This window comes from Scyliorhinus torazame, chromosome 1 (assembly GCF_047496885.1).
Source record: "Scyliorhinus torazame isolate Kashiwa2021f chromosome 1, sScyTor2.1, whole genome shotgun sequence".
Taxonomy (NCBI): domain Eukaryota; kingdom Metazoa; phylum Chordata; class Chondrichthyes; order Carcharhiniformes; family Scyliorhinidae; genus Scyliorhinus; species Scyliorhinus torazame.
The window spans coordinates 361742400-361769299 of NC_092707.1; the positions used below are offsets into that span (position 1 = coordinate 361742400).

Consider the following 26900-nt stretch of genomic DNA (forward strand, 5'->3'; position numbering starts at 1 on the left):
GCCAACCTCCCAGATGGTGTTGATCCACTGCAGTTTGCCTATCACCGCAACCGGTCCACAGCAGATGCTATCTCCCTGGCTCTACAATCAACACTCGAACACATTGACAACAAGGACACCTACGTCAGACTGCTGTTCATAGATGACAGCTCCACCTTCAACACCATTATCCTGAGAAGACTTACAACAAAACCCTGCAATCTTGGACTTGATCCTTGACTTCCTCACCAACAGACCGCAATCTGTCAGACTAGGTAGCAGCACCTTCTCCACAATAGTCTTCAACACCGGGGCCCCGCAAGGATGTCAAAATGAAAAAGAAATGAAAATTGCTTATTGTCACAAGTAGGTTTCAAATTAAGTTACTGTGAAAAGCCCCTAGTCGCCACATTCCGGCGCCTGTTCGGGGAGGCTGGTACGGGAATTGAACCATGCTGCTGGCCTGCCTTGGTCTGCTTTCAAAGCCAGCGATTTAACCCTGTCCTAAACCAGCCCCTGGATGTGTGCTCAGTCCTCTACTGTACTCCCCATACATACACGACTGTGTGGCAAGATTTAACTCCAACTCAATCTATAAGTTTGCGGATGATATGACTGTGGTGGGTCGTATCTTAACCAACGACGAATCAGACTACAGAAGGGAGATAAATCACTTGGTTGCATGGTGAACTGAAAACAACCTCTCTCTAAATGTCAGAAAGACCAAGGAACTGATCATCGACTTCAGGAAGCGTAGCGCAACCCCCCCCACCGGTCTGCATCAATGGCTCCAAAGTGGAGATGGTCGATAGCTTTAAGTTCCTGGGGGTCACCATCACAAACAGTCTGTCCTAGTCCACTCACGTTGATACAACAGTCAAGAAAGCCCAACAACGTCTCCAATTCCTATGGAAGTTAAAGAAATTTGGCATGTCTGCATCGACTCTCACAAACGTCTACAGATGTGCCATAGAGAGCATCTTATCCGGCTGCATCACAGCCTGGTATGGCAACTGCTCGGCCCAAGATTGCAAGAACCTGCAGAGTATGGTGAACTCAGCCCAACGCATCACTCAAGCTTGCCACCCTCACACTGATTCTGAATAAACCTCCCACTGCCTCAGGAAGGCAGACAGCATTATCAGAGACCCCGCACCCAGGCTTTGCCTTCTTCCAGACCCTTCCATCAGGCAGAAGATACAGAAGTCTGAAGACCCGCACATCCAGACATAGGAACAGCTTCTTCCCCACAGCCTCGAGACTCCTCAACGACTCTCCCTCGGACTGATCTGTTCCCTGTAAGAACACTATTCACGACGCCCAATGCTGCTCTTCCTCTGTATTTGCTTTGTTTGGCCCCTTGTTCCGCACTGTAACCAATCACTGTTTGTCGAAGTACAATTTGTCAATGTACTCTGTCGATTATTCTTTTTTTTATCTACTGAGTACGTACTGTGTATATTCCCTTGGTCGCAGAAAAATACTTTTCACTGTACTTCAGTACATGTGACAATAAATAAAATAAAATAAAATATGGTGGATAACCAGAGGAATGGCTGAGGGCACTTCTACTTTCAAACTCGAGAACGTAACAATGAAGTCATCATCTTAGAATGTGTGCAGTGCATTTTTAACTTTTTAAAAAACTTATTTTTTGTTCTGACAGGAGGGAGAGTCACCAGAGACCAAGAACTGAGTGAGAGACATATTAAAGAATGATTCAACAATCTTCAGAGTGGGACATTACTGGCCATGTTGGGGGTGGAAAAGGAAACACTGAGAACAACAGAAAAGTCACAGCTCACAGGAGTTGGGCCACCAAGATCCACTATTACGGAAGCAGCACGGCTAATGCCAGCGGCAGAGCGACCTTGCCCTCACCAAGGATTGTGAGGAGTCAATGCCTCAGCGAATAAACCAGGGATGAATTCTACCATCTCTTGGGACCAGACACCAAAATCACCATGCTGGCAGCAGCAGTAAAAAGTGACAACAGCACTCAACCTTTTTTTTGCTGCAGGCTCCTTCCAGGAACTGATGTGAGACTTGGCAAGAATTAGTCAATTTGGAATTCAGAATGCATTATCCACGTCACAGATGCCCTGGCGTAACATGCTGGCGAAGGTACTAAGATCATTGTTGGCTTGCAGTAACAACAGCAGGAAAGGTTGACAAGCATTTTTGTAATTAATTCCCTCAGATGAGATTGCCAACTCCATGCTAAATGGCCCTTTGTCCTTGGATCGATGCCACTATGAACTCCATTAAGACTACTCAAGGCTAGGCCTCACAGGCTCTGAAATGGGAATAATAATAAGAGGAAGAATGTGCTCCATCTCTCCAAATTATCAGCCCCCACCGACAAAAATGAGATCTTGCCTGACAAAAAAAAAGGAAGTTGAAAAGTATGTGAAATAATCAAGAACATGAATAAAATGTTTTACCATTTTGTTTGAATTATGAATAAAAGCTGTCTTTCTGCTGGACTAGATTTAATGCCTGGACTTTAGGTATTGATACTTGTGGATAAAAAGAATGTGAAAAGATTTATACTAATTTTTTGAAGTTTGTACATTATAAATTACTATCTGGACCACACAGAAAGGAATGTCATGTCCGTGTGAAAGTTTATCCAATTTTCCCAGGCAGTGACAACCCTGTGGGAAATACTAACATTTTACAGTTTTCACACATTCAGTGAAATATCAGGAACATACAGACCACCTGCAGACTCAAACAAGTCACAGCCACTGCAAATATGACTAGTCTTACATGTAGTTCCAATCTGGTCAGTCCCTGAGCAATTGAAATGAAAATGGCCTAGTCCCTCTTAAAGGTTTCTCTGCTGTGATATGGTATGAATAAAGTAATGGCATGATGGGAAAACTGGTCAATGGGAAGACTGGTCAAAATGTTTGATACAATGTAAGAAAGGCTAAACTACTCATTCCAGCTCACCAGGCCCATGTAAAGAATGCTCACAGTTCACCAGACCCCTGTAAGAAATGCTGCCCTAACCATTTCAGTCTGTAAGACTGATAAGGCCAACTCTGCATAACTTGAAGTCTGAAAAAGATCAGAGAAGGTCAAGCCATTCCAAAATACCGGACCTTGGCAACTCCTGATAAAACTAATTTGTCATAACCCAGGGCCGTAGGAATAAAACAAGATAAGTTCAGGAAGAAATAATTCTACTCCAACCTTTCACTGTTCCCTCCAAGGACAAGATAATGGTATGAGTGATGCGACCAAAAAAGGTCTGTTTTATGACATTGCTTCCGTTTCTATTTCCGATCAAATTCCTGATTAAGCTGTTGTCACGCAACCTTGATAGTGATAATGTATAAATATTGAGCTGATTCTCTGTGAAGATGCAAACTTGAGAAGGAATCAGCAAGTTTCATTAACTGCTCTCTGACTTCAAGTTTCAGCCATATCTGCATGCAGTCGTTTTGAAAATAAAGGTTGTTATTTTGTCTTAATGAGCGTGTTAAATCTTTCTACTACAGAAGCGGGAAAATATTGACTTTAGCACTGCAAGCTCACCCTGACCCGGCATTGCAGTGATTTTAGTTTGAGAAAAGCAGTGGGGAAACTGTTGGCTTCCTCCAATATATAGAGCTTGGGCTGGATCCCCTGCCGTGTGTTTCTCGGCAGCGTGGTGTTCGCTAGTGGCGGGATAGTGGCGTAGAACCCTCAAGAGTATTGAAAGTCAAAGAGATCTAGGTGTACAGGTCCACAGGTCATTGAAAGGGGCAACACAGGTGGAGAAGGTAGTCAAGAAGGCATACGGCATGCTTGCCTTCATTGGCCGGGGCATTGAGTATAAGAATTGTTGCAGCTGTATAGAACCTTAGTTAGGCCACACTTGGAGTATAGTGTTCAATTCTGGTCGCCACACTACCAGAAGGATGTGGAGGCTTTAGAGAGGGTGCAGAAGAGATTTACCAGAATGTTGCCTGGTATGGAGGGCATTAGCTATGAGGAGCGATTGAATAAACTCGGTTTGTTCTCACTGGAATGAAGGAGGTTGAGGGGAGACCTGATAGAGGTATACAAAATTATGAGGGGCATAGACAGAGTGGATAGTCAGAGGCTTTTCCCCAGGGTAGAGGGGTCAATTACTAGGGGGCATAGGTTTAAGGTGAGAGGGGCAAGGTTTAGAGTAGATGTACGAGGCAAGTTTTTTACGCAGAGGGTAGTGGGTGCCTGGAACTCGCTACCGGAGGAGGTAGTGGAAGCAGGGACGATAGGGACATTTAAGGGGCATCTTGACAAATATATGAATAGGATGGGAATAGAAGGATACGTACCCAGGAAGTGTAGAAGATTGTAGTTTAGTCGGGCAGCATGGTCGGCACGGGCTTGGAGGGCCTGTTCCTGTGCTGTACATTTCTTTGTTCTTTGATTCTCGTACTTCCGCCACTCGTCCATGGGAAATCCTATCCGAACCACCCCATGCTGGCGGGAAACCCGTGGGGGGGGGGGGCCTTATCTCACATGTGGATCACTGTACAAAGCGTCATGAACATCCTAATTTAAGTTTGCCAGCTATCCAGTTTCTGAGCGATATGTCCAGGAATTTCCAAAATTGCACATCAGACATCAAAAACATGATTTTAACGGGCCAGCACATGATAAAGATAGAGCTTGTGGAGCATTAAATTTGGGAAAAGATACACACCTTCTTTGTGCTACACTCACTTTTTGCACCATTTTAACAGGTTCAAGACAGGTTCAAGAGGCCCTTGAATTGGGTCGGCAGAAATTTCATTAAAATGCAAAATCAATAGAACCTACAATGCAGCCACCCTGACCCCATTTTAACTGTGTGTTGCATGTTTCCCGGCTGTGTCCTAAATCCTCCAGCAAAATCTGGTACCAAGGACCAGAGGACCAATTTTTGAGCTTCCCTGGTGTCAGGAGGATGGGGAGCACTCCTCTGGACCCCACAAGGGATCTTTAGTCCTGTCACCTCCTCCCTCCCCTGGCAGTGATGCCCACTGGAACTACCACAGTCCATTACTCAGTGCCAGTGACCCTTCCTCTCGCCTTCTGGCAGTTGGTTTTGAGAGCCAGGAGTTCAAATGCCCGGGGTCTCACTCCAACACGGCCATGTAAGTTCGACATTTCCTCTGCCACTCCGATGCCAAATTTGCTCCCATGAAAATTGGAGCCCAACATCCATTTTTTTCTCAAACAGAAACTCATTTTCTTTCCATTTACTTTTCATGCCCAATGTAATGGAGGCGTATTAATTGTTAAACTTATTAAAGATTATGAAAACATTTCATTATCAGCAAATTAAACTCCAGTACTCAAGGTATAAACCATTGCCCATTTTGCTGTTGTCTGTTTTGGAGTTGGCCGACCTGCATATATTGTCACAACGCAGTGCCTCTTTGTTTTTGAAAACATGGGTTTTTCAACTTTCAACTGACTGGAAATGTTGCAATATGAAATGGGAAAGAACAAAATATTTAAAAATGCAAGACGATCTTTCAAAGTGAAGATTAAAAACAAACAAACCAGTCAAAAGAGAGCCGTTTCCTAAAATTCAGAGACCCATCAACTCTCGACACTGTTTAAGGAAGACACATTTAAAAGCAAAGTACTGGTTATTGAAACAAAAACTGCTGCAAACAGACACACCCAGACCCTCTTGGAAATACATAATGGGTGGAATATTTCAAGGCCAGGGTGCAATCACTGAAGAGAGATTGCAAGAAAGACTTCAGCGGAGGAATTAGGCTGAAAGCTGATCTCTCTCTTCCTCTCTTTTGGAACAAGTTAAAAAAATTTTTTTTTAGAGTACCCAATTAATGTTTTCCAATTAAGGGGCTATTTAGTGTGGCCAATCCACCTAGCCTGCACATCTTTGGGATGTGGGGGCGAAACCCACGCAAACACGGGGAGAGTGTACAAACTCCACACGGACAGTGACCCAGAGCCGGGATCGAACCTGGGGCCTCGGCACCGTGAGGCAGCAGGGCTAACCCACTGCGCCACCGTGCTGCCCTCTGGAACAAGTGTTTTACCTGATTTGGAAGCCAACTTTACCAGAAATCTACAACTGAATCGAGATTTCATCATAATTACAACATCTTCCACATCTGTTTGCTTCCACGAAGCCAGCTAACCCAAATCAGCCGTAACGTTTAAAAATCGACATCTCCAGAACAATCAAAGGACACTTAACCGTATATTCTTTTAACTTTTCTTTTCACTGGACTCTGACTTCCCTTATTTCTGATACGTGTGTGCGCGCACGTTTTTGTGTGTGTCAGACATCCTATTTTTTTATTGTTTATTTCCCTTGGATTTAGTAGTTAACAAATTTGCTCTTTCTTTGACTCAAGAAAAGCTTGTGTGATTGGCTCCTCAATGTTCACAGCTTAAATGGTTAAATATAATAATAATCTTTATTGTCACAAGTTGGCTTACATTAACACTGCAATGAAGTGACTGTGAAAATCACCTAATCGCCACATTTCGGTGCCTGTTCGGGTACACATGTTCTGATTTGGAAAAGACATACCTTCATGAAAAAGAAACTTAAACTTTGGTTGTGACCAAATGAGGAATAGAGGGGAACCAGTTTGTCTCTTGTCGCCTGGTCCTCTCAACATATTGTTCAGAACCTGTGAATTCTAGGTAAGGATTCCTCTGGGCACAAGCCTTCAATCTGATTTCACTCCAGTTACACCTGATCCTCCTTCCAGCTCAGGAGTCCTCAAAATTAAGTAAACTGCAATATCAGGAGTTCCTTCACAATTCAGAATCTCAGAGTATTTTTAGACTGTTTAAGGTCAAAAAACACAAGCTACTGCAAAACAAGCAGTGGCTACTGCAAAACATGAGGGCCGGTATTCTCCAATCCCGCGGCCAAGTTCTGACATCGGCGTGAAGTGACATGAACCACTCCGACGTCGATGGTCCTCGATTATCAGGAATGCTCCCCTTCCTAGGGGGCTAGGTCGGCGCCAGAGTGGTCTCCGCAGCTCCAGCCAGCGTGACATGGCCGGCCCGAGTCCGTGCATGCGGGCTACGGCCGGTGCGAGTTCGCACATGCGCATGGGTTCCCGTCTCCGCGCCGGCCCCCGGGCAATATGCCGGAGCCTTACAGGCGCCCGACGCAGAGGAACATAGGCCCCCGCGGAACCAGCCCGTCCACCGATCGGTAGGCCCCGATCACTGGCCAGACCACCATGGAGGCCCCCCCTGGGGTCGGATCCCCCCGCCCCCCCCCCACACCAGGATGGCCCCCGCACACAGAACTTCCAGGTCTCGCCATGTGGGACCATACGTGACCCACGCCGGTGGGACTCGGCCTGTCGAGGCCCGGAGAATCGCCGATGGGGCCGCAATCAACGGCCTCCGACCGGAGAATCGACGAGCCGGAGTTGGGGTGGCGTGGCGCGATTCTCGCGCCCCCCCCGGGATTCTCCGACCCGGCGCGGGGTCAGAGAACCCCAGCCGAGATATTTTCACCTTGTCCTCCATCTCTGAGTATGATTAATTTTTTTGTCCCTATTAAGACACACCCTACCTTATACAGCCTTCCTGCTATTTACAGGCCAGCAGATTTTGGAGTAACCTTTTATGTTAACTTCCATTCTATTCTCAAATTCTCTCTTTGCCAGTATTATTTTCTTTTTTTTAAAATTGTTTTTATTCAAAATTTTTCAATACTTTTTACAAACCACTACAAAAAGAAAAACAATGAAAAGAAAACAGAGCAATAAAACAGAAAGCAACTTAACCATTTAACAAATTAACAAAACAAGGTGGGGTATCTGCCCTTTACAAATGAAATCTATCCACCGCCCAAACCACTCCCCCACCCCCCCTTCACTCTCTTCACCCGACCCCCCCCCCTCTCCCCACCCCCCCCCCCCCCCCCCCCCCCCCCACCCCCCCACCCCCTGCCTCTGGTTTGCTGCTGCTGCTGACCTCCACCTAACGTTCCGCAAGAAAGTCAAGGAACGGTTGCCACCGCCTGGAGAACCTCTGCAAGGACCCTCGCAAGGCAAACTTTATCCTCTCCAACCTGAGAAACCCCGCCATGTCACTGACCCAAGCCTCTACGCTTGGGGGCTTTGTGTCCCTCCACAATAACAAGAGCCTTCTCCGGGCTACCAAAGAGGCAAAGGCCAGAACTCCGGCCTCTTTCGATTCCTGCACTCCCGAATCATCCGATACCCCAAATATCGCTATCCCCCAGCACGGTTTTACCCGAGTATCCAAGACCTTGGACAAGGTCTTTGCAAAGCCTTTCCAAAATCCTGTAAGTGCCGGGCATGCCCAGAACACATGGACATGATTTGCTGGGCTCCCTGAACACCTCACTCACCTGTCCTCCACCCCAAAGAACTTACTCATTCTCGCCACTGTCATATGCGCCCGGTGCACCACCTTAAACTGAATCACGCCAAGCCTGGCGCAAGATGAGGAGGAATTGACCCTGCCCAGGGCGTCAGCCCACAGGCCCTCATCCAGCTCCTCCTCCCACTTGCCCTTCAGCTCCACTACCGAGGCCTCCTCTGCCTCCTGCAGCTCCTGATATATTTCCGATATCTTGCCATCCCCTACCCACACCCCGAGACCACCCTGTCCTGTATCCTCTGGGAAGGCAGCAGTGGGAATTCCCCCACCTGTTTTTTCCCGATCGCCCAAACCTGCATGTACCTAAAGGTATTCCCCGGGGGTAGCCCAAATTTCTCCTCCAGCGCCCTCAGACTAGCAAAAGTCCCATCAATGAACAAGTTCCCCATCCTTTTGATACCCACCCTGTGCCAACTTAGGAACCCCCCGTCTATCCTACCCAAAACAAACCTGTGATTGTTCCGTATCGAGGCCCAGACTGAAGCCCCTGCCTCCCCCTCTGCCGTCTCCACTGCCCCCAGATCCTCAATGTCGCCGCCACCACCGGACTCGTGGTATACCGCGTCGGCGGAAGCGGCAAGCCGTTATCAGTGCCCCCAAGCTAGTATCTTTACAAGACGCCGCTTCCAACCGTTTCCACGCCGCCCCCTCTCCCTCCATTACCCATTTCAGAATCATGGATATATTCGCTGCCCAGTAATAGCTGCAAAAGTTTGGCAGCGCCATCCCCCCCCACGCCACCCCCCCGCCCCCCCCATACCCCACCCCGACTGCGCTCCAAGAACAGTCCTGTTTGCCCACACAAATCCCGTAATAATCCTATTTACCCACTTGAAAAAGGACTTTGGGATGACAATGGGAAGGCACTGGAAGATGAACAAGAACCTGGGGAGGACCGTCATCTTTACGGACTGCACTCTGCCCGCCAGGGAAAGCGGCAGCATGTCCCACCTCTTAAAGTCCTCCTCCATCTGATCCACCAGCCGCGCTAAATTGAGCTTGTGCAGGACACCCCAGCTCTTAGCCACCTGAATGCCCAAGTAGTGAAAGCTCCTCTCCACCATCTTAAGCGATAGCTCTCCCAGTCTCTTTTCCTGGCCCCCTCGCATGTATCACAAAAAGCTCGCTTTTTCCAACAATCAGCTTATACCCCGAAAAGTCTCCAAAATCCCTAAGAATCTGCATGACCTCCCCCATCCCCTCCACTGGATCCGCAATGTACAGGAGCAGGTCATCCGCATACAGTGAAACACGATGCCCCCCCCCCCCCCCCCCCCCCCCGAAACAACCCCCTCCAGTTTCTGGACTCCCTCAATGCCATGGTCAGAGTCTTGATCGCCAGGGCAAACAGCAGGGGGGACAGGGGGCACCCCTGACTCGTCCCTCGATGTAATCTAGAGTACCCCGACCGCAGCCGTTTCGTCGATACACTCGCTACCGGGGCCTGATACAACAATTTGACCCACCCTATCAATCCTCTCCAAACCCAAATCTGCTGAACACTTCCCACAGGTACTCCCACTCCACCCGATCGAAGGCTTTCTCCGCGTCCATTGCCGCTACCACTTCTGCATCCCCCCCTTCCGAGGGCTTCATGATCACATTCAGGAGCCTCCGCACATTCGTATTCAACTGCCTGCCCTTCACAAACCCCGTTTGATCCGCATTGATCACTCCCAAGACACAGTCCTCAATCCTAATGGCCAAAATCTTGGCCAACAGCTTGGGATCCACATTAAGGAACGAAATTGGCCTATAGGAGCCACATTGCAACGGGTCCTTATCTCGCGGAGGATAAGCGAGATCAGAGCCTGCGACATCGTTGGGGGGAAGGGTTCCCTTTTCCTTAGCCTCATTGAAGGTCCTCAACAACAGCGGACCCAGCATCTCCGAGAGTTTCCTATAAAACTCTACGGGCGGGGCCTTGCCCGTCTGCATGCCCCCCTATCCCCTAACCAGTTCCTCCATTTCATTCGGGGCCCCCATTCCCACTACTCGCCCCTCCTCCACCTGTGGAAACCTCAGTTGGTCCAGGAACTGCCTCATCCCCCGCCCCCCCCAGGGGTTCTGACTCGTACAATTTGCCATAAAAGTCCTTGAAGACCTCGTTAATCCTTGCCGAGTTCAGCACCTTGTTACCCCCCCCATCTCTAATTCCCCCAATCTCCCTGGCCGCCTCTCCCTTCCGCAGCTGATGCGCCAGCATCCTACTTGCCTTCTCCCCATACTCGTACAGTTCTCCCTGTACCTTCCTCAACTGAGCCTCAGCCTTCCCCGTGGTAAGCAAGTCAAACTCCGCCTGCAGGCTCTGGCGCTTCTTCAACAACCTGTCCTCGGGGGATTCCCCATACCTCCTGTCCACCCTAAGTATCTCCCCCATCAATCTCTCCCTCTCCATCCTATCCCTCTTCTCTCTGTGGGCCCTGACTGAAATTAGCTCCCCTCTGACAACTGGCTTCAGTGCCTCCCAGACCACACTCACCGAAACCTCCCCATTGTCATTGGTCTCCACATAGCTTTGGATACACCTCCGGACCCGCCACAGACCTCCTCGTCGGCCAGTAGGCCCACGTCCATTCTCCACAGAGGGCGTTGGCCTCTCTCCTCCCCCAGCCCCAACTCCACCCATTGCGGGGCATGGTCCGAGATCGCAATGGCCGAATACTCCACCTCCTCCACTCTCGGGATTAGCGCCCTGCTCACCAGGAAAAAATCGATCCGCGAGTACGCCTTGTGCACATGGGAGAAGAAGGAAAACTCCTTCGTCCTTGGCCTGGCAAATCTCCACGGATCCACTCCCCCCATCTGGTCCATGAACCCCCTCAGGGCCTCTTACCCGATCTCGACCTAGACCGATCCAGTGCCGGGTCCAGGACCGTGTTAAAGTCCCCCCTCCCATTACCAAACTGCATGACTCCAGATCCGGAATCCTACTCAACATTCGCTTCATGAACTCTGCATCATCCCAGTTCGGTGCATACACATTCACTAGCACCACCCGGGCCCCTGCAGCCTGCCACTCACCATAACAGATCGATCCCCTTTATCCGCCACAATACCCGCCGCCTCAAATGCCACCCGCTTGCTCACCAAAATTGCGACCCCCCTGTTCTTCGCATCCAGCCCCGAGTGGAAAATCTGCCCCACCGATCCTTTCCTCAGCCTGGTTTGATCTGCGATCTTCAGGTGCGTTTCTTGTAGCATGGCTACGTCTGCCTTTAGCCCCTTTAAGTGTGAAAACACCCGGGCCCTCTTGACCGGCCCATTCAGCCTCTCACATTCCACGTGATCAGCCTGGTCGGGGGGCTACCCACCCCCCCTCCCTGCCGACTAGCCATCTCCTTTTTTAGGCCAGCCATGTGCCCGCGCCTCCCGCACCCTCCAGGCAGAGGCTCCCCGTCCCGACTCTCCCCTTTAACATCGATTCCCCCTCCATCAGCACAGCAGCATCCCAGCACCCCCCCCGCCAGGCAAACATCCGCTTAACCCCCGTACCCTCCCACTGCACTCCCGTAAGTCAGCTAACTCATGCTGACCCCAGCCGCTCCCGCCCCCACCTCCAGTCCCCCTGTGCGTTCCCCTTACAAATCTCCAAACCCCCCCCCCCCACCTAAGTGGGGTTGAGAGAGTCCCCCCCCCTACACCCCGTGTGAACAGAGAAAGAAAAACAAAACAAAGTACCGTACACTCAATCCCCCAGCTTCAGGTGCCACCCTCACCATTTCGCGGGTAAACCGCGCTCCCTGTCTGGGCTGACCCCACCTCCTGTGAAGCAGCTCTTCCCAACTACGTCCAGCTTCTCATTCTTGATGAAAGTCCACGCCTCATCCGGCGTGTCGAAATAGTGCTGCCGGTCCTGATATGTAACCCACAGCCTCGCCAGCTGTAACAGCCCGAACTTCACCCCCTTTCCGTGGAGGACCGCCTTGGCCCGGTTGAATCCCGCACGCTTCTTGGCCAGCTCTGCACTCCAGTCCTGATAAATACGGGTCTCGGTGTTCTCCCACCTGCTGCTCCGCTCCTTCTTCGCCCATCGCAGGACACACTCCTTGTTGGTGAAGCGGTGGAACCTTACCACCATAGCTCTTGGCGGCTCGTTCGCTCTCGGCCTCCTTGCCAGGACTCTGTGCAACCCATCCAGCTCCAGGGGCCGCGGGAAAGCCCCGCGCCCATCAGCGTACCCAGCACCATGGTCACATACGCCCCAGCATCCGACCCCTCCACGCCTTTAGGGAGACCCAGAATCTGCAGGTTCTGCCTCCTCGACCTATTCTCCAGGTCCTCCAGCTTCTCCTGCCATTTTTTGTGCAGCACCTCGTGCGCTTCCACTCTGACCGCCAGGCCCAGAATCTCGTCCTCATTATCAGAGGCCTTCTGCTGCACCTCCTTGATCGCCGTCCCCTGCATCTTCTGGGTCTCCACCAACCTTTCAATCGACGCCTTCATAGGGGCCAACATTTCCGCCTTTAAATCCGCAAAGCAACTTCTCAAAAACTCCTGCTGCTCCGTGACCACTGGGCCCACGCTGCCTGATCCCCGCCAGCCGCCATCTTGCTTTTTCGCGCCCGTTCTCCTCTATTCTCCAAAGCCGCTTTTTTGACCGCCCCACTCCTGTTCCGCTCCATACAGTGCTGGGGGACCCTCACTGTTTCCCTCCCACTGCGGGAATCGTCGTCAAAGTGCCACTGGAGCTCCTTAAAAGGGCCCAAAAGTCCGTTATCGGCGGGAGCTGCCGACCGTGTGACCAACCTAGGCATAGCCGCAACGGAAGTCTCTTATTTTCCTTTTCACTTTCCCTCTCAACTTAATGGATGGATCTCGCATGCACCCACTGGTGGGTTCAATGACGGGCAGGGAAGGGAGAATTCGACGAGAGGCCTAAATATCAGTTTCACGCTGGTGTCAATTTACAGCAAGATCTTCCGATGGTGCCTGCCAAGGGAGGTCGAGAATCTCACTGTCGGCCGACGTGAAACCGAAAATCGATTTACATCCGTTACTGGGATGCCAATGAAGGCCCGATTGAACCCCCCCCCCCCCCACCACAACGTACGATTCACCGTCACGCCAATGGGAAAACATGCCGGTCCAGAACATGTCTGGGCCAATGTGGTGTGCAAAAGTGGGGACTTACCTGAAGCAGGCCTGGTAGTTTTGGGTGGAGGCCGCCATCGACCCTGGAACACCACAGTAGTGGGGGGGAGCGGGGGAAGGAGCATTCAGTTGAATCTTCCAGCTTCAGTGTCTTTGAGAAGGTCTATCTTCCAGCCTGAGAGTATTGCTGGAGGTCCATTGTATTTCTTTAAAGGTGGGACATTGATGTTGGGCATCTTTTCAACATGGCCCCTGGATACTACGGTCAGACACGCACCATCAAGCCTGCCCTGCCATGGGAAATGCCGCAAAACCATTGGATGCATGAGTAATTCTGCCGGGGCGGAAGATATGGCATGGTTTCCTGTCAGCCCCCACAGCAGGAAGCACTTTGTCCAGGATGGGATATTTCCAGCCAATATGTTTGACTTGGTTCTCGCTTAAAAAATTCACCTGACATATATGCTATTTTATTTGGTTTCATAATGTTCTCTATCTCTGGAAGAGGCTTCTTGTGTTATAGTATTTGTTCCGTTATAGTATTTCCTGTCAATCACTGGTTCAATTTTACTTTGGGCTAGGTTCCTTCATATCCCATTTCATTAGCCCTCTTCCAATTTACAAGTATTACTTTAGATTGTTCCTTACTCTTCTCCATTACTCATCAAATCGTATGATTTGATGATTACTCTTATCCAAATGTTCTCCAACATACACTTGATCTACTTGCCCCACCTAACTTCCCAGCATCAGGTTCAGCAATGGACAAAAACATATTGGTCAAGTAAGTTCTCCTGAACATATTTCAGAAATACCTTCACCTCCTTCACTTTACCCTAACATTATTCCAATTGATATCTGGGTAACTGAAGTCCACCAATATCATCCCAATCAATAGCTAGCTCATTAATGTTTCCCAGTACCCTTAGGTTGGGGAAATTTCTGTGATTTTCCAGCAGATTTGCATCTCCATCCCTCTCTCACTATTTTGAGACCTATAGAGTATTTGCAGCAGTATACTTATACCCTTTTTGCTTCTCAACTCTTGCCAAATGGGTTCTCTCTTTACCCCCTCAAGGACATCCTCTTTTCAACACTACAATGCCTGCATTAAACACTCCTGCCACCCCATCTTCCTTTTTCCTTCCCTAGCTTTTCTGAGCACTTTGGATCCATGAATATTAAGTGACTAGTCCTCACATTTTAAAATAAATGTTTTATTCAACAAGTTGCAGACAACGTACCTCCCTCTTCCCTGGCTTTCCACCGCGCCCACTTCCGCTCCCCCCCCCTCCCCTTGCCATTTCCCTAGTCCCCTATAGACGTGATGGGCTGAATGGCCGCCTTCTGCACTGTAGGGATTTTATGAAGTCTCTGACACTCAACGCCCCATCTCACTTCTCCAGGTTTTAAATGTGGCATGTATTCTGACTGGGATGAATCTGTGGTTTTTGCATATAGGAGCTGAGGCTGACATGTTTTCTTAGTTTAAAATGATGCCTAAGCTGGTTCCAGGTTCTCAGTGTGGCTACCACCACCAGGCCCGTTGAATACTTGGCCGGGGGAAATGGTAGTGGGGCGATGACCAGTGTCCGCAGGGACATCCTAACACAGGAGGCTTCTTCCATCTGCACCCATTCCATCTCCGGCTCCCCCAGCTAACCCCGCACCCTTTCCATTAGCTGTCTAGTAGTAGAACAGGAGGTTCGGGAGCGCTAAGCGCCCTGAGCACCACCCTCTCTGCAGGATGGTTTTACGAATCCTTGGGTTCTTTCCCACCCATACGAAGGCTGAGATTTGTTTGTTCGTGAAGGATTTGGGGATGAAGGTCAGGAGTGATCTAAATATGAAGAGGAACCTTGGCAGAATGTTCATCTTTATCATCTGCACTCTCCCCATCAGGGAGAATGGGAGTAAGTCCCATCTTCACAGGTCCCCTTTCACCTCCTCCACCAGGCCAGATAGATTCCACTTGTCGAGCCGGGTCCAGTTGCGGGCTAAAAGCAAATTACTGCAGATGCTGGAATCTGAAACCAGAAGAGAAAATGCTGGAAAATCTCAGCAGGTCTGGCAGCAACTGTAAGAGCGATAAGAGCTAATGTTTCAAGTCCAGGTGACCCTTTGCCAAAGCTGTGGGCTATCTGGACCCCAGGTATCTGAACTTGGGGATCTGAGTTTGAACAGCAGCATTCCCAGCTCTGCTTCCCCCTCTGGGGGTTCACCAGGAAGATTTTGCTCTTGCTCAGGTTTAGTTTGTATCCCGAGAAGGCTCCGAACGCCCTCAGGAGTTCCATTATCTTACCCATACTGGATAGGGTGTTTGAGATGCAGAGCAGCAGGACATCCACATAGAGAGAGACTCTGTGCTCCCTGTCTCCTCTCTGAATGCCTCTCCACCACTCCGCTGATCTGAGCGCAATAGCCAGCGGCTCAATTACCAGAGCAAATAGCATCCCTGCCTCGTGCCTCTGTGCAGCCGGAAGTAATTTGAGCTGGTGGCATTTGTCCTTACTCGCTATGGGAATGCTGTACAGCAGTTTCACCCACGAGGTGAACACTGGCCCAAACCCAAAATGTTCCAGTACCTCAATGGGATACTTCGACTCCATCCGGTCGAAGTCCGTTTTTACGTCCAGGGAGATGATCACCTATGGTGTCTCCTCCCTGGGTAGGGTCATGACCACGTTGAGCAGGCGTCTGTCCACATCATTTCTAAGCCATATTTTTGCTTCAGCTTTAATTATTGGCTTCTATAAAATGCAGAATAATTGCCAAGAAACAAACCTTGCCTTTTAACGATGCAAAGTTACAGCATGAACAAATCCCCATTCTCATTATTATTTAAATTATTCAGAAATGGCCACTTATCGTTGAAATATGCCTGGAATCATGACTAATCTATTGACACTTACTGCAATTTCCATACAATTTGCTCTGCTTATTTTCTCTATACACCGTATGTTTGTAACACTTTGTCAGCAATTTTCCATGCTTTGACTCGTATTCACTATTATTAATCACGCTTATTCTGATCTTGTTGACCGACCCTCTCTGTGGCTGTTTAGATGAAATTGCCGAAAATCAGCTTAAATGTCGACACATTTTAAAAGTCAGATTATTCACTTATTCCACCTACATGTAATATTTTGGCTCAGTGGTACTTATACTATGGCCCAGAACCTTTTGTGGCTTGGATGACTTTATGCTCCACTTGCTAATGGTTTTTTTCCAAGGTCTTTTCTGGTTGTGCAATGTTGATTAAGCTGGGATTCAATACAGTTGCTCTCTGGAAAAGGAAATCAAAGGAATGCTTTTATTCTTCACTTTTTGTTGCCAGTGGGGTCTAGTAGCACCCATGAGTTTGCCAGCAGCCAGGGAGGCATGCACGGTACATGGTCATCGAGCCTGGCCCCAGGTCACTGTTCGTGTGGAGAATCCACATTCTCCCCGTGTCTCTCACCACACAACCCAAAGATGAGCAGGGTAGGTGAATTGGCCACGCTAAATTGCCCCTTGATTGGACAAAACAAATTGGATACTCTAAATTTATATTTTAAAAATGGCGAGTTTAATTTCAGGTTTTATTTAGTTAAAAGGTTTATTATCACCCAGCTCTTTTTTTTTTAGAACGGTTTGGGAGTGGAGTGATTGTTCTGGAGAAGGGGTGGGGAGGGATTTTTTATGCTGACAGTACCCAAGGATCTTTTTCTGTTTGGCCATTCTCACTGTGTAATGGATCCTCTTGGCCTGTTTTCCTGTGTTGGAACCACGCCGGTGGGACTCGGCAGAACCCGGTGGGAATTCCAGCGGCCCCCGACCGGCGGCGTGTCGACCGCGCGGGCGCGATTGGTGCCGATTCTCCAGTCGCCGGAGAATCGCCTTCCGGCACCACTGCCGATTCTCCGATCCGGCGCAGGCTCCAAGAATCCTGGCCATTATTGGAAGGAATTCTGTGGCCAGGATTTTTCATTCCCCGCCGCTACGATGGGGAATCCTGATCAGACGGAGAATGGAGCGCTGGCCTATAAACGGGTTTGGCACCAGACCTATTGACATTCTCTGCTCCCCGTTGCCTTCCGTAGAGCGCTACCCGCCCCGCGCCAACAGTAGCATGCAAATTCACGATAAGCAGCCCTCGCCTCCCCCACTACCCCTCGCCTCCCCATCGTGATGCTCCAACCCCCACAGGGTGAAATCCTCAGGTGCGAGGTTGGCCAAGCGTAGCCTGGCCAGTGGAGTCTGAAGGGATTAGGGCACTGATAGTGTGCCCCACTGTCTCTGCCTCTGTCAGGCTGCAGTGGTGGAGGGGTCCTAAGGATCCTAGGGGTTGGGTCAGCTCGGGTAGTGGGTGAGGGGTTGACCCTGAGACCCCTCTCCCGGGATGGGGATCCCATTTCTGATCTGCCCCTTTCAGTCCTGAGAAAGCTGAAGATCACCCTTGGCATGGTGATCTCGGGCAGCCCCCTGCTGAACAGCATCCTCCTGGTCTGAGATTTTTTTTTTGGATTGGGTGCTTATTTCGCATGTTCAGCTTTCAGCTGTATTGATTTAACCAGGATGTCCCAGTTTTGTGGAAGAATTTCTTTTTTTTAAAATTTAGAGTACCCAATTCATTTTGTCCAATTATGGGGCAATTTAGCGTGTTCAATCCACCTACCCTGCACATCTTTGGGTTGTGGGGGCGAAACCCTCGCAAACACGGGGAGAATGTGCAAACTCCACACGGAACAGTGACCCAGAGTCGGGATCGAACCTGGGATCTCGGCGCCGTGAGGCAAAGGGCTAACCCACTGCGCCACCGTGCTGCCTCTGGTCTGAGGTTTTTAATTCTGAAGTGGCCTCCTCAGTCTGAACAGCAGTCCAGGCAATCCAGTGAAGAATCAAAGCAGAAACACTTTCCCTTTCCTAACATCTGCTCCATCAGACAAAACCTTTAAAACAGCAGCTGTCACAAGTGTCCCTTGAAAACTCACAAAACTGTTGCTATGATTGAAGCTCCTCATCACGTCAAAGGAGCTAAGTGGTTTAATTTGCTCTTTTTTCATAGCAGAAAGCTGGGGTAGTTGGGTGGAGAGGGAGAGGGGGAGGCTGACCCATTACTCCTGTGGTGGTGGGGGAGGATGCCCTTCGACAGCAGGGTGGATCAGGATTTGCGTTTTGGGGGGGGGGGGGGGGGGGGGGGGGGAGGCTCTGCTGGTGGACTTTCCACCAGGTCAAAATGGCGACCCGATACTGGATGAAGGGAGTGTCCAAAGATGAGACCTCTTAAAACTGAATAGCTAGGATAATACTAGATTGGTTCTACAGTACGGCTGGTTTAGCACAGTGGGCTAAATAGATGGCTTGCAATGCAGAACAATGCCAGTTCAATTCCCGTACCAGCCTCCCCGAACAGGCGCCGGAATGTGGCGACTAGGGGCTTTTCACAGGACCTTCATTGACGCTTACTTATCACAATAAGCGATTATTATTATAAGTTAGTTTATTAAGGTTTGAGATTAATCATAGAAAGTATACCCAGTAATCATTATTAACCACTAAACTTGTATTTTCGCACATAGCAGTAATAATCATGTAAACTCTCGCGACAAGCAGTGGCCACAATGCATGATGGGATTTAAGCTAGCTAACTTGCCCATCTTTTTGACGGGATTGTGTGGTCAGCAGATTACATAGTCGACTCAGTAAACAATTTTTATCAGTGGCCCCAATATTTTTTTTCAAATAATCCATGGAGTAAAGAGGAAGCCAGCTGTGGTATCCAGCCCCTGGATGAACAATGAGTTGGGCAGGAACTGACTGCAATACAAGATTGGCAATGTCTTACAAACAACATTAAAATGGACACAAGATCCCGGTAAACAACAGGTAACAGGATGGGGTTAAATCATGAGCTGACCACAAGTCATCATTTTGTTTAAAGTAATTTTACTGGATAATATAGAAGTGACAGCTCCAAGGATTGGATCAAGTCCAATTGGGGGGGGGGGGGGGGGGGGGGGGCTATTGATTTTTGGAAAATCGTATAATTGATGTGTTTTTATCAGTGTTTCGCAGATCGATCTTGGCATGTATCCAGATCCATCTCTCGTGTACATGAAACCAAACTTGGGATAATAAAGCCACCTTATCCAGGCTGTTGTGTCTGTTGCTCTCTATATTAAGTTGAGCCATAACTACAAGGGGAGAACCCCACATGAAAACTGACTCAACACATAGGCCTTGAAAACGCTCCTACACCGGACTTCTGATGGAATCCAGCCACCTCTCCACCATGCATGAATTTTCGCATCTGGCCGCCGGTCCTAGTACCAGTGGAGACCAGTCCCAATTCTCTGCTGGCCGGAGCAGAACAGAGAAACCGACCTGCCTCAAACCTGCAGAGGTTTTATTTTAATATTGTATGATCGCATGTTATCCTCTAGTTTCCCCCCCCCCCCCCCACCTTCAGAAGATAAGAAATGACTGGGAAACAGAACTTGGGCTTGACCATGAAGAGGATTGGTGGGAGGGAGACCCTCTTTAGGTTAACTCCACATCCTCCTGTGCCCGGTTAAGCTTAATTCAATTCATAATTTTTTTTTAAAGAGTATTCAATTCTTTTTTCCCCAATTAAGGGGCAATTTAGCGTGGCCAATCCACCTACTCTGCACATCTTTTTGGGTTATGGGGGTGAGACCCACTCAGACACAGGGAGAATGTGCAAACTCCACACGGTCAGTGACCCGGGGCCGGGATCGAACCCGGATCCTCAGTGCCATGAGGCAGCAGTGCTAACCACTGCGCCACCGTGCCGCCCCTAAGCTCGCCATTATAAACAAGCCGAGATGCTGGTATGCCATCTTTCATAGCATCCATTGACTAAATAACCTCATTAGAGGGGCGTGCCCCCAACATACAAACTACATTGTGACATACAGCATTGAAAAGTTGCATATTGTAGCTGCATAGTAAAAGCTCAAATGCATCCCCACAGTCAAACACACCATTTATTTGAGCATATAAAGTGACCAATACAGGCATTCAAGCGCAGGATAGCCGTTAACAGCATGTCATAAATTACGTGACATGTGACAAAAAAGTGACATAATTATATTGCAAATGTCCCATTTTCCTGTTGGTGGCATATTACTACTCTTAGACCCATGAATATAGTAATAATTACTTCAAAAAACCTGTTGGGAGTACAGGTTAGATTCTAAAGCATACCTCACAGACATTTAAAGTACAGTTCCTCTAATGACCAGCTGTTTGCAGCAAAGTTAACACCATAGCACCACCCACAGCACGGTGGAAAGCAGTGCAGTCTTCTATCGGAGAGATACAGCACTCACATACATACATTTCTCCATTAGAAAGGCAACTGGGTGTTGATGTAATCCTCCCCCAGTTGTTGTTTCCTTTGCTGTAGTAAATAGGTTTTGACGTGGAACTGTGTATTGTATTGTAAATAAAAGATAATATATTCATATCTATCAAAGATTAAACCAACAGAAAGAACTATTTTGGAGTCAACCTGGTCATTGTTGTCTCCTGCCCTGAATGAGAAAATGGGCCTTTGACTTAACATTCAAAAACAAAGTTCCGCTTCCAAGCTCCCAGAGCATAAACTTTCCTGCCGCCAATTAAAATCAATGGTAGGATCCTGGAGAAGGTGGGCCATTTTCCGCATTTTGGGAGCCTCCTCTCAACAAAGGCAGGCAAAATTCATCATTGCTTCTACTGTGCCACCTCAGCCTTTGACCAACCGAAAGGATAAGTAAATGAGGATCAGGATCTCAAACCTGAGATTAAGGTTATAGTTTATTGTGATCCCTGCAGTCCCACATGCTTCGGCACTTTGGACAACCTACAGCAGACACTCAAAAGCAGGGGAGAGGTACCAACAACTGTGCCTTCGCAAGATCCTTCAAATCTGTGGCAAGATGATCCTAAAGTAGCAACCTCTTCCAAGCCAACATGCCCAGTATTGAGGCACGAATCACTTGAAACACCTGTTTGGACAGCATATGTTGTCTGTATGTCTGACGCCTCACTGGTGAAGCAACTGCTCCACTCAAAACTCGGTTGTGGCAAGAGGCTCCCAGAATGACAGTGGAAAAGTTTTAGGGATGTCCACAAAGTGTCTCTGCGGAGGACAAACATCCTTGTCAACTCGTGTGAGTCCCTGGATTGTGAATGCCCTAAATGGAGGTTAATATTGGAATGTACCAAACACATTGAGGCTTCATCGGGATCATGCAGAGGCAAAGTCAAGGTGGTCGGAGAGAACGCACTACTTCCCAACAACTCATATATCTGACCCTCCAAGCACCACTTGACCTGCATGTGGCAGAGTCTGCAGATCAATACCATCATAGAAGTCATTGGCTCAAATCTTATTAGGGTCGGAACCATTGTTTCCAATTCTGATCAGGCAACAAACCATCCACATACCTTCCTCCAATTTTTCTGGCCAATCTTCTGATGGAGGATCCTGCAGAACTGACACAGTGCAGGGAAACCCAGTGGGAGCAGCCGAGGGTCTGCACAGAAGCCATGCTCCTTTTTTCAGCACTACCTGCCATATTCTGGCACTCCAGGAGTTTAAGTGTCCCAAAGCTTCTTAGTGTGTTAGTGAATGTATAGGTGAGTGCAGGGTGAATGAGTAGGTAAGTGAGTGGTAGGGTGGGTGAGGTAAGCGTGTAGCATGGCAGCTGCGGTCAGAGAGGTAATCGGGTAATGTGGACAAATCAGGTTGGGTCAGGGAAGGAGTCATAGAATTTACAGTGCAGAAGGAGGCCATTCGGCCCATCGAGTCTGCACCGGCTCTTGGAAAGAGCACCCAAGCCCAACCCTCCACCCTTCCCCAGCTAACCTTTTTGGACACTAAGGGCAATTTACCATGGCCAATCCACCTAACCTGCACATCTTTGGACTGTGGAAGGAAGCCGGAGAAAACCCACGCAGACACAGGGAGAACGTGTAGACTCTGCACAGACAATGACCCAAGCCAGGAATCGAAGCTGGGACCCTGGAACTGTGAAGCAACTGTGCTACCGTGCTGTCCCGATGATTGGGGATGGGGAGTTGGGTGGTGGAGGCTGGTCAGGTCAATTCAGGTGGGGGAAGTCATGGCTTCTGGGGAAGACAGGAAGTCAAGGGGTTAATCAGGCAGCAGGTTAGTCAGGCCAAGTGAGGAGGGAAGTCAGGGTGGGTGGAAGCCATGGAGTCAGATTAGTGGGTCGAGGAGGAGTAAGAGGGATCAGTGGGGCAACTAGGGGATTTTCACAGTAACTTCATTGCATAGATATAGAATTTATTGAACCTGGGGCCCTGGAGCTGTGAAGCAACAGTGCTAACCACTGTGCCGCAGCGCTATGTAAGCCTACTTGTGACAATAATAAAGATTATTATTGTTACAAGGTTAGGTTGGAAAGGCTTCGAGCAAAGGAAATTGAGGGAAGATTTAGTAGAGATTTAGTACAGAAGGATGGCAGGTTTGTCATACTTACAAGTCGATAAGGAAAAGGTGTTCAAATTAGCTGATAGTACAAGGACTAGGTGAGATAATTTTAAGGTTGTGGGCAAAGGGATGCAAGGGGAATATGAGGAACATTTTTTTGCAGCAAGTGGTAATGTCCGGGAATTCATTGATAAAGGTGGCGGAAGCAGAAACAATGTTTAGGAAGCAGAAACAATCCTGTTTTTCATGTATTGATCGACCTGCCTGGACTGTACCAGAACAATACTTTTCACTGTACCTCGGTACACGTGACAATAAATCTAAATCAATAATTTCAAAAAGAAATTGGATGGGTGGGTGAGGGAATAAACCCGCAGGGTTACAGTGATCCAGAGGGGATGGCTGCACAGCTGACATGGCTCAGTGGGCCAAATGGCCTTCCGCTGTGCCATAAATTGCTCTGTAACTCAGACTGGTTTGTATTTATTCTTGCAGAATTTCATGTTAGTTTGAGAGAGGAATTGATCTTCCAGAATTGTTACGGCGCAGGAGGACACCGTTTGGTCCATCGTACCCAAAATGGTTTGGAGAGGCATTTCAGATTTATCTTGATGAAAGGGCATTAATCTGAAATATTTACCTGGTTTCTCTCTGCACAGATACTGCCTGCCCCACTGAATATTTCTGATATTTTTATCCCCTCCTTCCCCCAGACAAGAAAAATATAAGCAATTTTTATAACCCTGAAAATAAGAAGTGTTGCAGGTTGGTTATATGGTGACTGTCAGCTGGTCCAGACTCCCGCTCACTGAGTGAAACCCAGACAATTGCACAACTCCGGGAAAACCTTCAGCCCGCCACCCTGGCGGACTCGACCAACAGTATTCAGGGGTGTTCAATCTTGAGGTCTTCGATAATAATTTGAAATATGAAATAATATGATGACAGATGTTTATATGGAGATATATTAAATATTATTTCGCACGATTTAAATATTTATAACTGTAAATGATGCTATTGTGAGCTATTTTCTGGTAATGAGACGGTGCTGTCCCTCCTCCCCCGGCTGCCGCTTAGTTTGGCTCCGTGACCTTTGCGCAGCCTCGTGCTCCTGTCCTTCCCTCCGCTAAGATGGCGGCGCTCATCAGGTCGGCCCGGCTTCTCAAGCGAATGCCGCTGGCTCTCTGCCTGCGCCCCGGACCCTCAGCCCGGCACAGGGAACTGGCCAACGGCGGCGTCGCTCAATATCGCAGCGGCAGTTGGACCAGGTGAGTGAGTGAGCGAGTGAGGTTCTCTCTCGGTCCCGGGCGAGTGATCTCCCCCCCCCCCCCCCCCCCCGGTGCTGGGACATGGCGACCCCCCCCCCCCCCCCCCCCAGTGCTGTGACATGGCGACCCCCCCCCCCCCCCCCCCCGTGCTGGGACATGTCGACCCCCCCCCCCCCCGGTGCTGGGACATGGCGACCCCCCCCCCCCCCCCGGTGCTGGGACATGGCGACCCCCCCCCCCCCCCCGGTGCTGGGACATGGCGACCCCCCCCCCCCCCCCCGGTGCTGGGACATGGCGACCCCCCCCCCCCCCCCCCCGTGCTGGGACATGGCGACCCCCCCCCCCCCCCCCGGTGCTGGGACATGGCGACCCCCCCCCCCCCCGGTGCTGGGACATGGCGACCGCCCCCCCCCCTCCCCGGTGCTGGGACATGGCGACCCCCCGCCCCCCCCCGGTGCTGGGACATGGCGACCCCCCCCCCCCCGGTGCTGGGACATGGCGACCCCCCCCCCCCCCCCCGGTGCTGGGACATGGCGACCCCCCCCCCCCCCCCCGGTGCTGGGACATGGCGACCCGCCCCCGGTGCTGGGACATGGCGACCCCCCCCCGGTGCTGGGATATGGCGACCCCCCCCCCCCCCCGGTGCTGGGACATGGCGACCCCCCCCCCCCCCCCTGGTGCTGGGACATGGCGACCCCCCCCCCCCCCGGTGCTGGGACATGACGACGGCCCTCCCCCCGGTGCTGGGACATGGTCACCCCATCGGGGCTATTTTCAAAGTGAAACCAAAATAGGAAGGGATGATGGTGAAATGATCAAAAATGTTAATGTTTGAGACAATCCTGAATCCGGTTCATTCTGTCATATTTCTGACCTTGAGGCTCAGTGCTGAGCAGACCACATTCAGAAGTGTGGGGTGGAGCAGGAATTGTAAGTTTTAAGGTTTCCCATTTCCCATTACAGATTTGGCTCAGACCTTTAAGGTGTTTTTTTTTCTCACTCCAGATTATCCTGTAGCCCCTCCGCAAACTTTTCCATTGCTCCTGCTCCAGTATTGACTCCTTCCTGAACTGGACTCTCTATAATGTACATAAATGTTATAGAATTCCTGCATTGCAGACGGAGGCCGTTCAGCCCATTGAGCCTGCATGGACCCTCCGATAGGGTACCCCACCTAGGCCCCCACCCCATCCCCATACCCCATCTAACCTTTTGGACACCAAGGACCAAACTACAAGATGGATTTGTAACAAAAAGAGGAAAATATCAGAGTATTTTGGATGGAAAATTGGCTTCACCGTGGCCAATTGGACTAGGTCTCTCCCCGTTCAGTGAAGCCAATTCTCGTTCCAAGGTTAAAGGCTCTTGGATGAACACCAGGATTAAGCTGTTGATCAGTAAACCGTGACTGTGTGCTGAATATCAAGTAATTTGACATGGTTCAAGCTGCTTTGCATGGATTTTGTGATGTGACGTTCTCATCTTTGAGTCAAATGTTTGAGTTGAAAATTCAGTTCAGAAATGAGCTGGCAGCTCTACAATGAAGAGTAATATTAACAATCAAACAAACAAACCTGCCAATGGAAATTGAGATTCCTCATTGTTTCCAGATAGTTCCACAATAAGCAGGGTGATTCTAGCTCATTCCATGCCCTACCCATCAGTAAAATTTGCTACTTCCACTCCACGACATCTGATCCCTGCTTCATCCATCATGCTGTCATTTCGCCAGAGGGCAGAACATTATCTTAAACAGTGTTTGCAACTGCACCTCAGTGTAACATGAATTGAATCTTCAATGTATTGAGAACCTCTTGATTCAGTTGAATCCAAAGGATGATCTTTTGGAAATAGAGTACTACTTTTTTTCAGACAGGTCTTTGAGACATAAAGGCATACTTCCTGTTTAATTTCAACCCAATGAGCTTTTTATCTTTATATGCTGCCTACCCTCTCAAATCTTCTGAATACTGAATCAGTCTTTCTTCCTTTTGTCCTCTAAAGCAAAGTCACCAAAGCCCCAGATGACCCTAGGCTGCTTTCCCCTTTGAGGGGGAGAGTTGGCTGTTGGTGATTGAACCTCAGGTGAGGGGCACGGTTGAGAAGGTGGGCCTTCATGGATAACCTCAGCGGGTATGGGAATTGAACCCAAGCTGTCAGCATCACAAACCAGTTGTCCAGCCGACTGACCTAAACCGGCCCCTTCCAGTAGGTTTTCAGTTTCTAAGTTTCTTATTGCTTTTTAACAGCGTTTGAACATGAAACTATTCAGAGAATCTCAGTGAAGTAGCTGATGATGGATGACGCACAAATGTTAAATTGGGCATTGCAGGAATGAGGAAAATAGATTTCCAACGGCAGAGTAATTTAAAATTGGATTCCTAATGTCTAAAAACACTGTTGGAGCGACAGACATGGACACAGATGTGTCAGCAGCTAACTCAAGATTACACTGACAAAACTTTCAGTACAACTTTTGGAACATCTTCATGCGGTAATTTGAGCCTGAGCAAATTCTTTCATTGCATGTATCAGAGTTCTGAGCCATAAATAAAAACTCTTTTCCTATTCATTCATGAAGCTGCAAACTCTGCATCATGACTTTGTTGTCACTGAAGAAAAAATGTGAAGTGCTATCTTCCACTCATTCCCAACATATTCCTGCTATTTAGGCTGCCACTGGAATCATCCATAGACTTTTACTGAGGTCCCGCTCCATGAGTGCCAGT

The 26900-nt window shown here is 49.2% G+C and overlaps 1 protein-coding gene across 1 annotated transcript in view; it reads left to right on the forward strand.

The window, feature by feature from the left end:
* Window positions 1–24016: 24016 nt before the first annotated feature.
* The window catches only part of lrpprc (leucine-rich pentatricopeptide repeat containing), a 202942-nt gene continuing 200058 nt past the window's right edge, over window positions 24017–26900 (forward strand). The window contains exon 1 of the mRNA XM_072510996.1: window positions 24017–24171. Coding sequence (XP_072367097.1) covers window positions 24035–24171 — 137 coding nt within the window. The 5' untranslated portion in view covers window positions 24017–24034. The remainder of the gene's footprint in view (window positions 24172–26900) is intronic.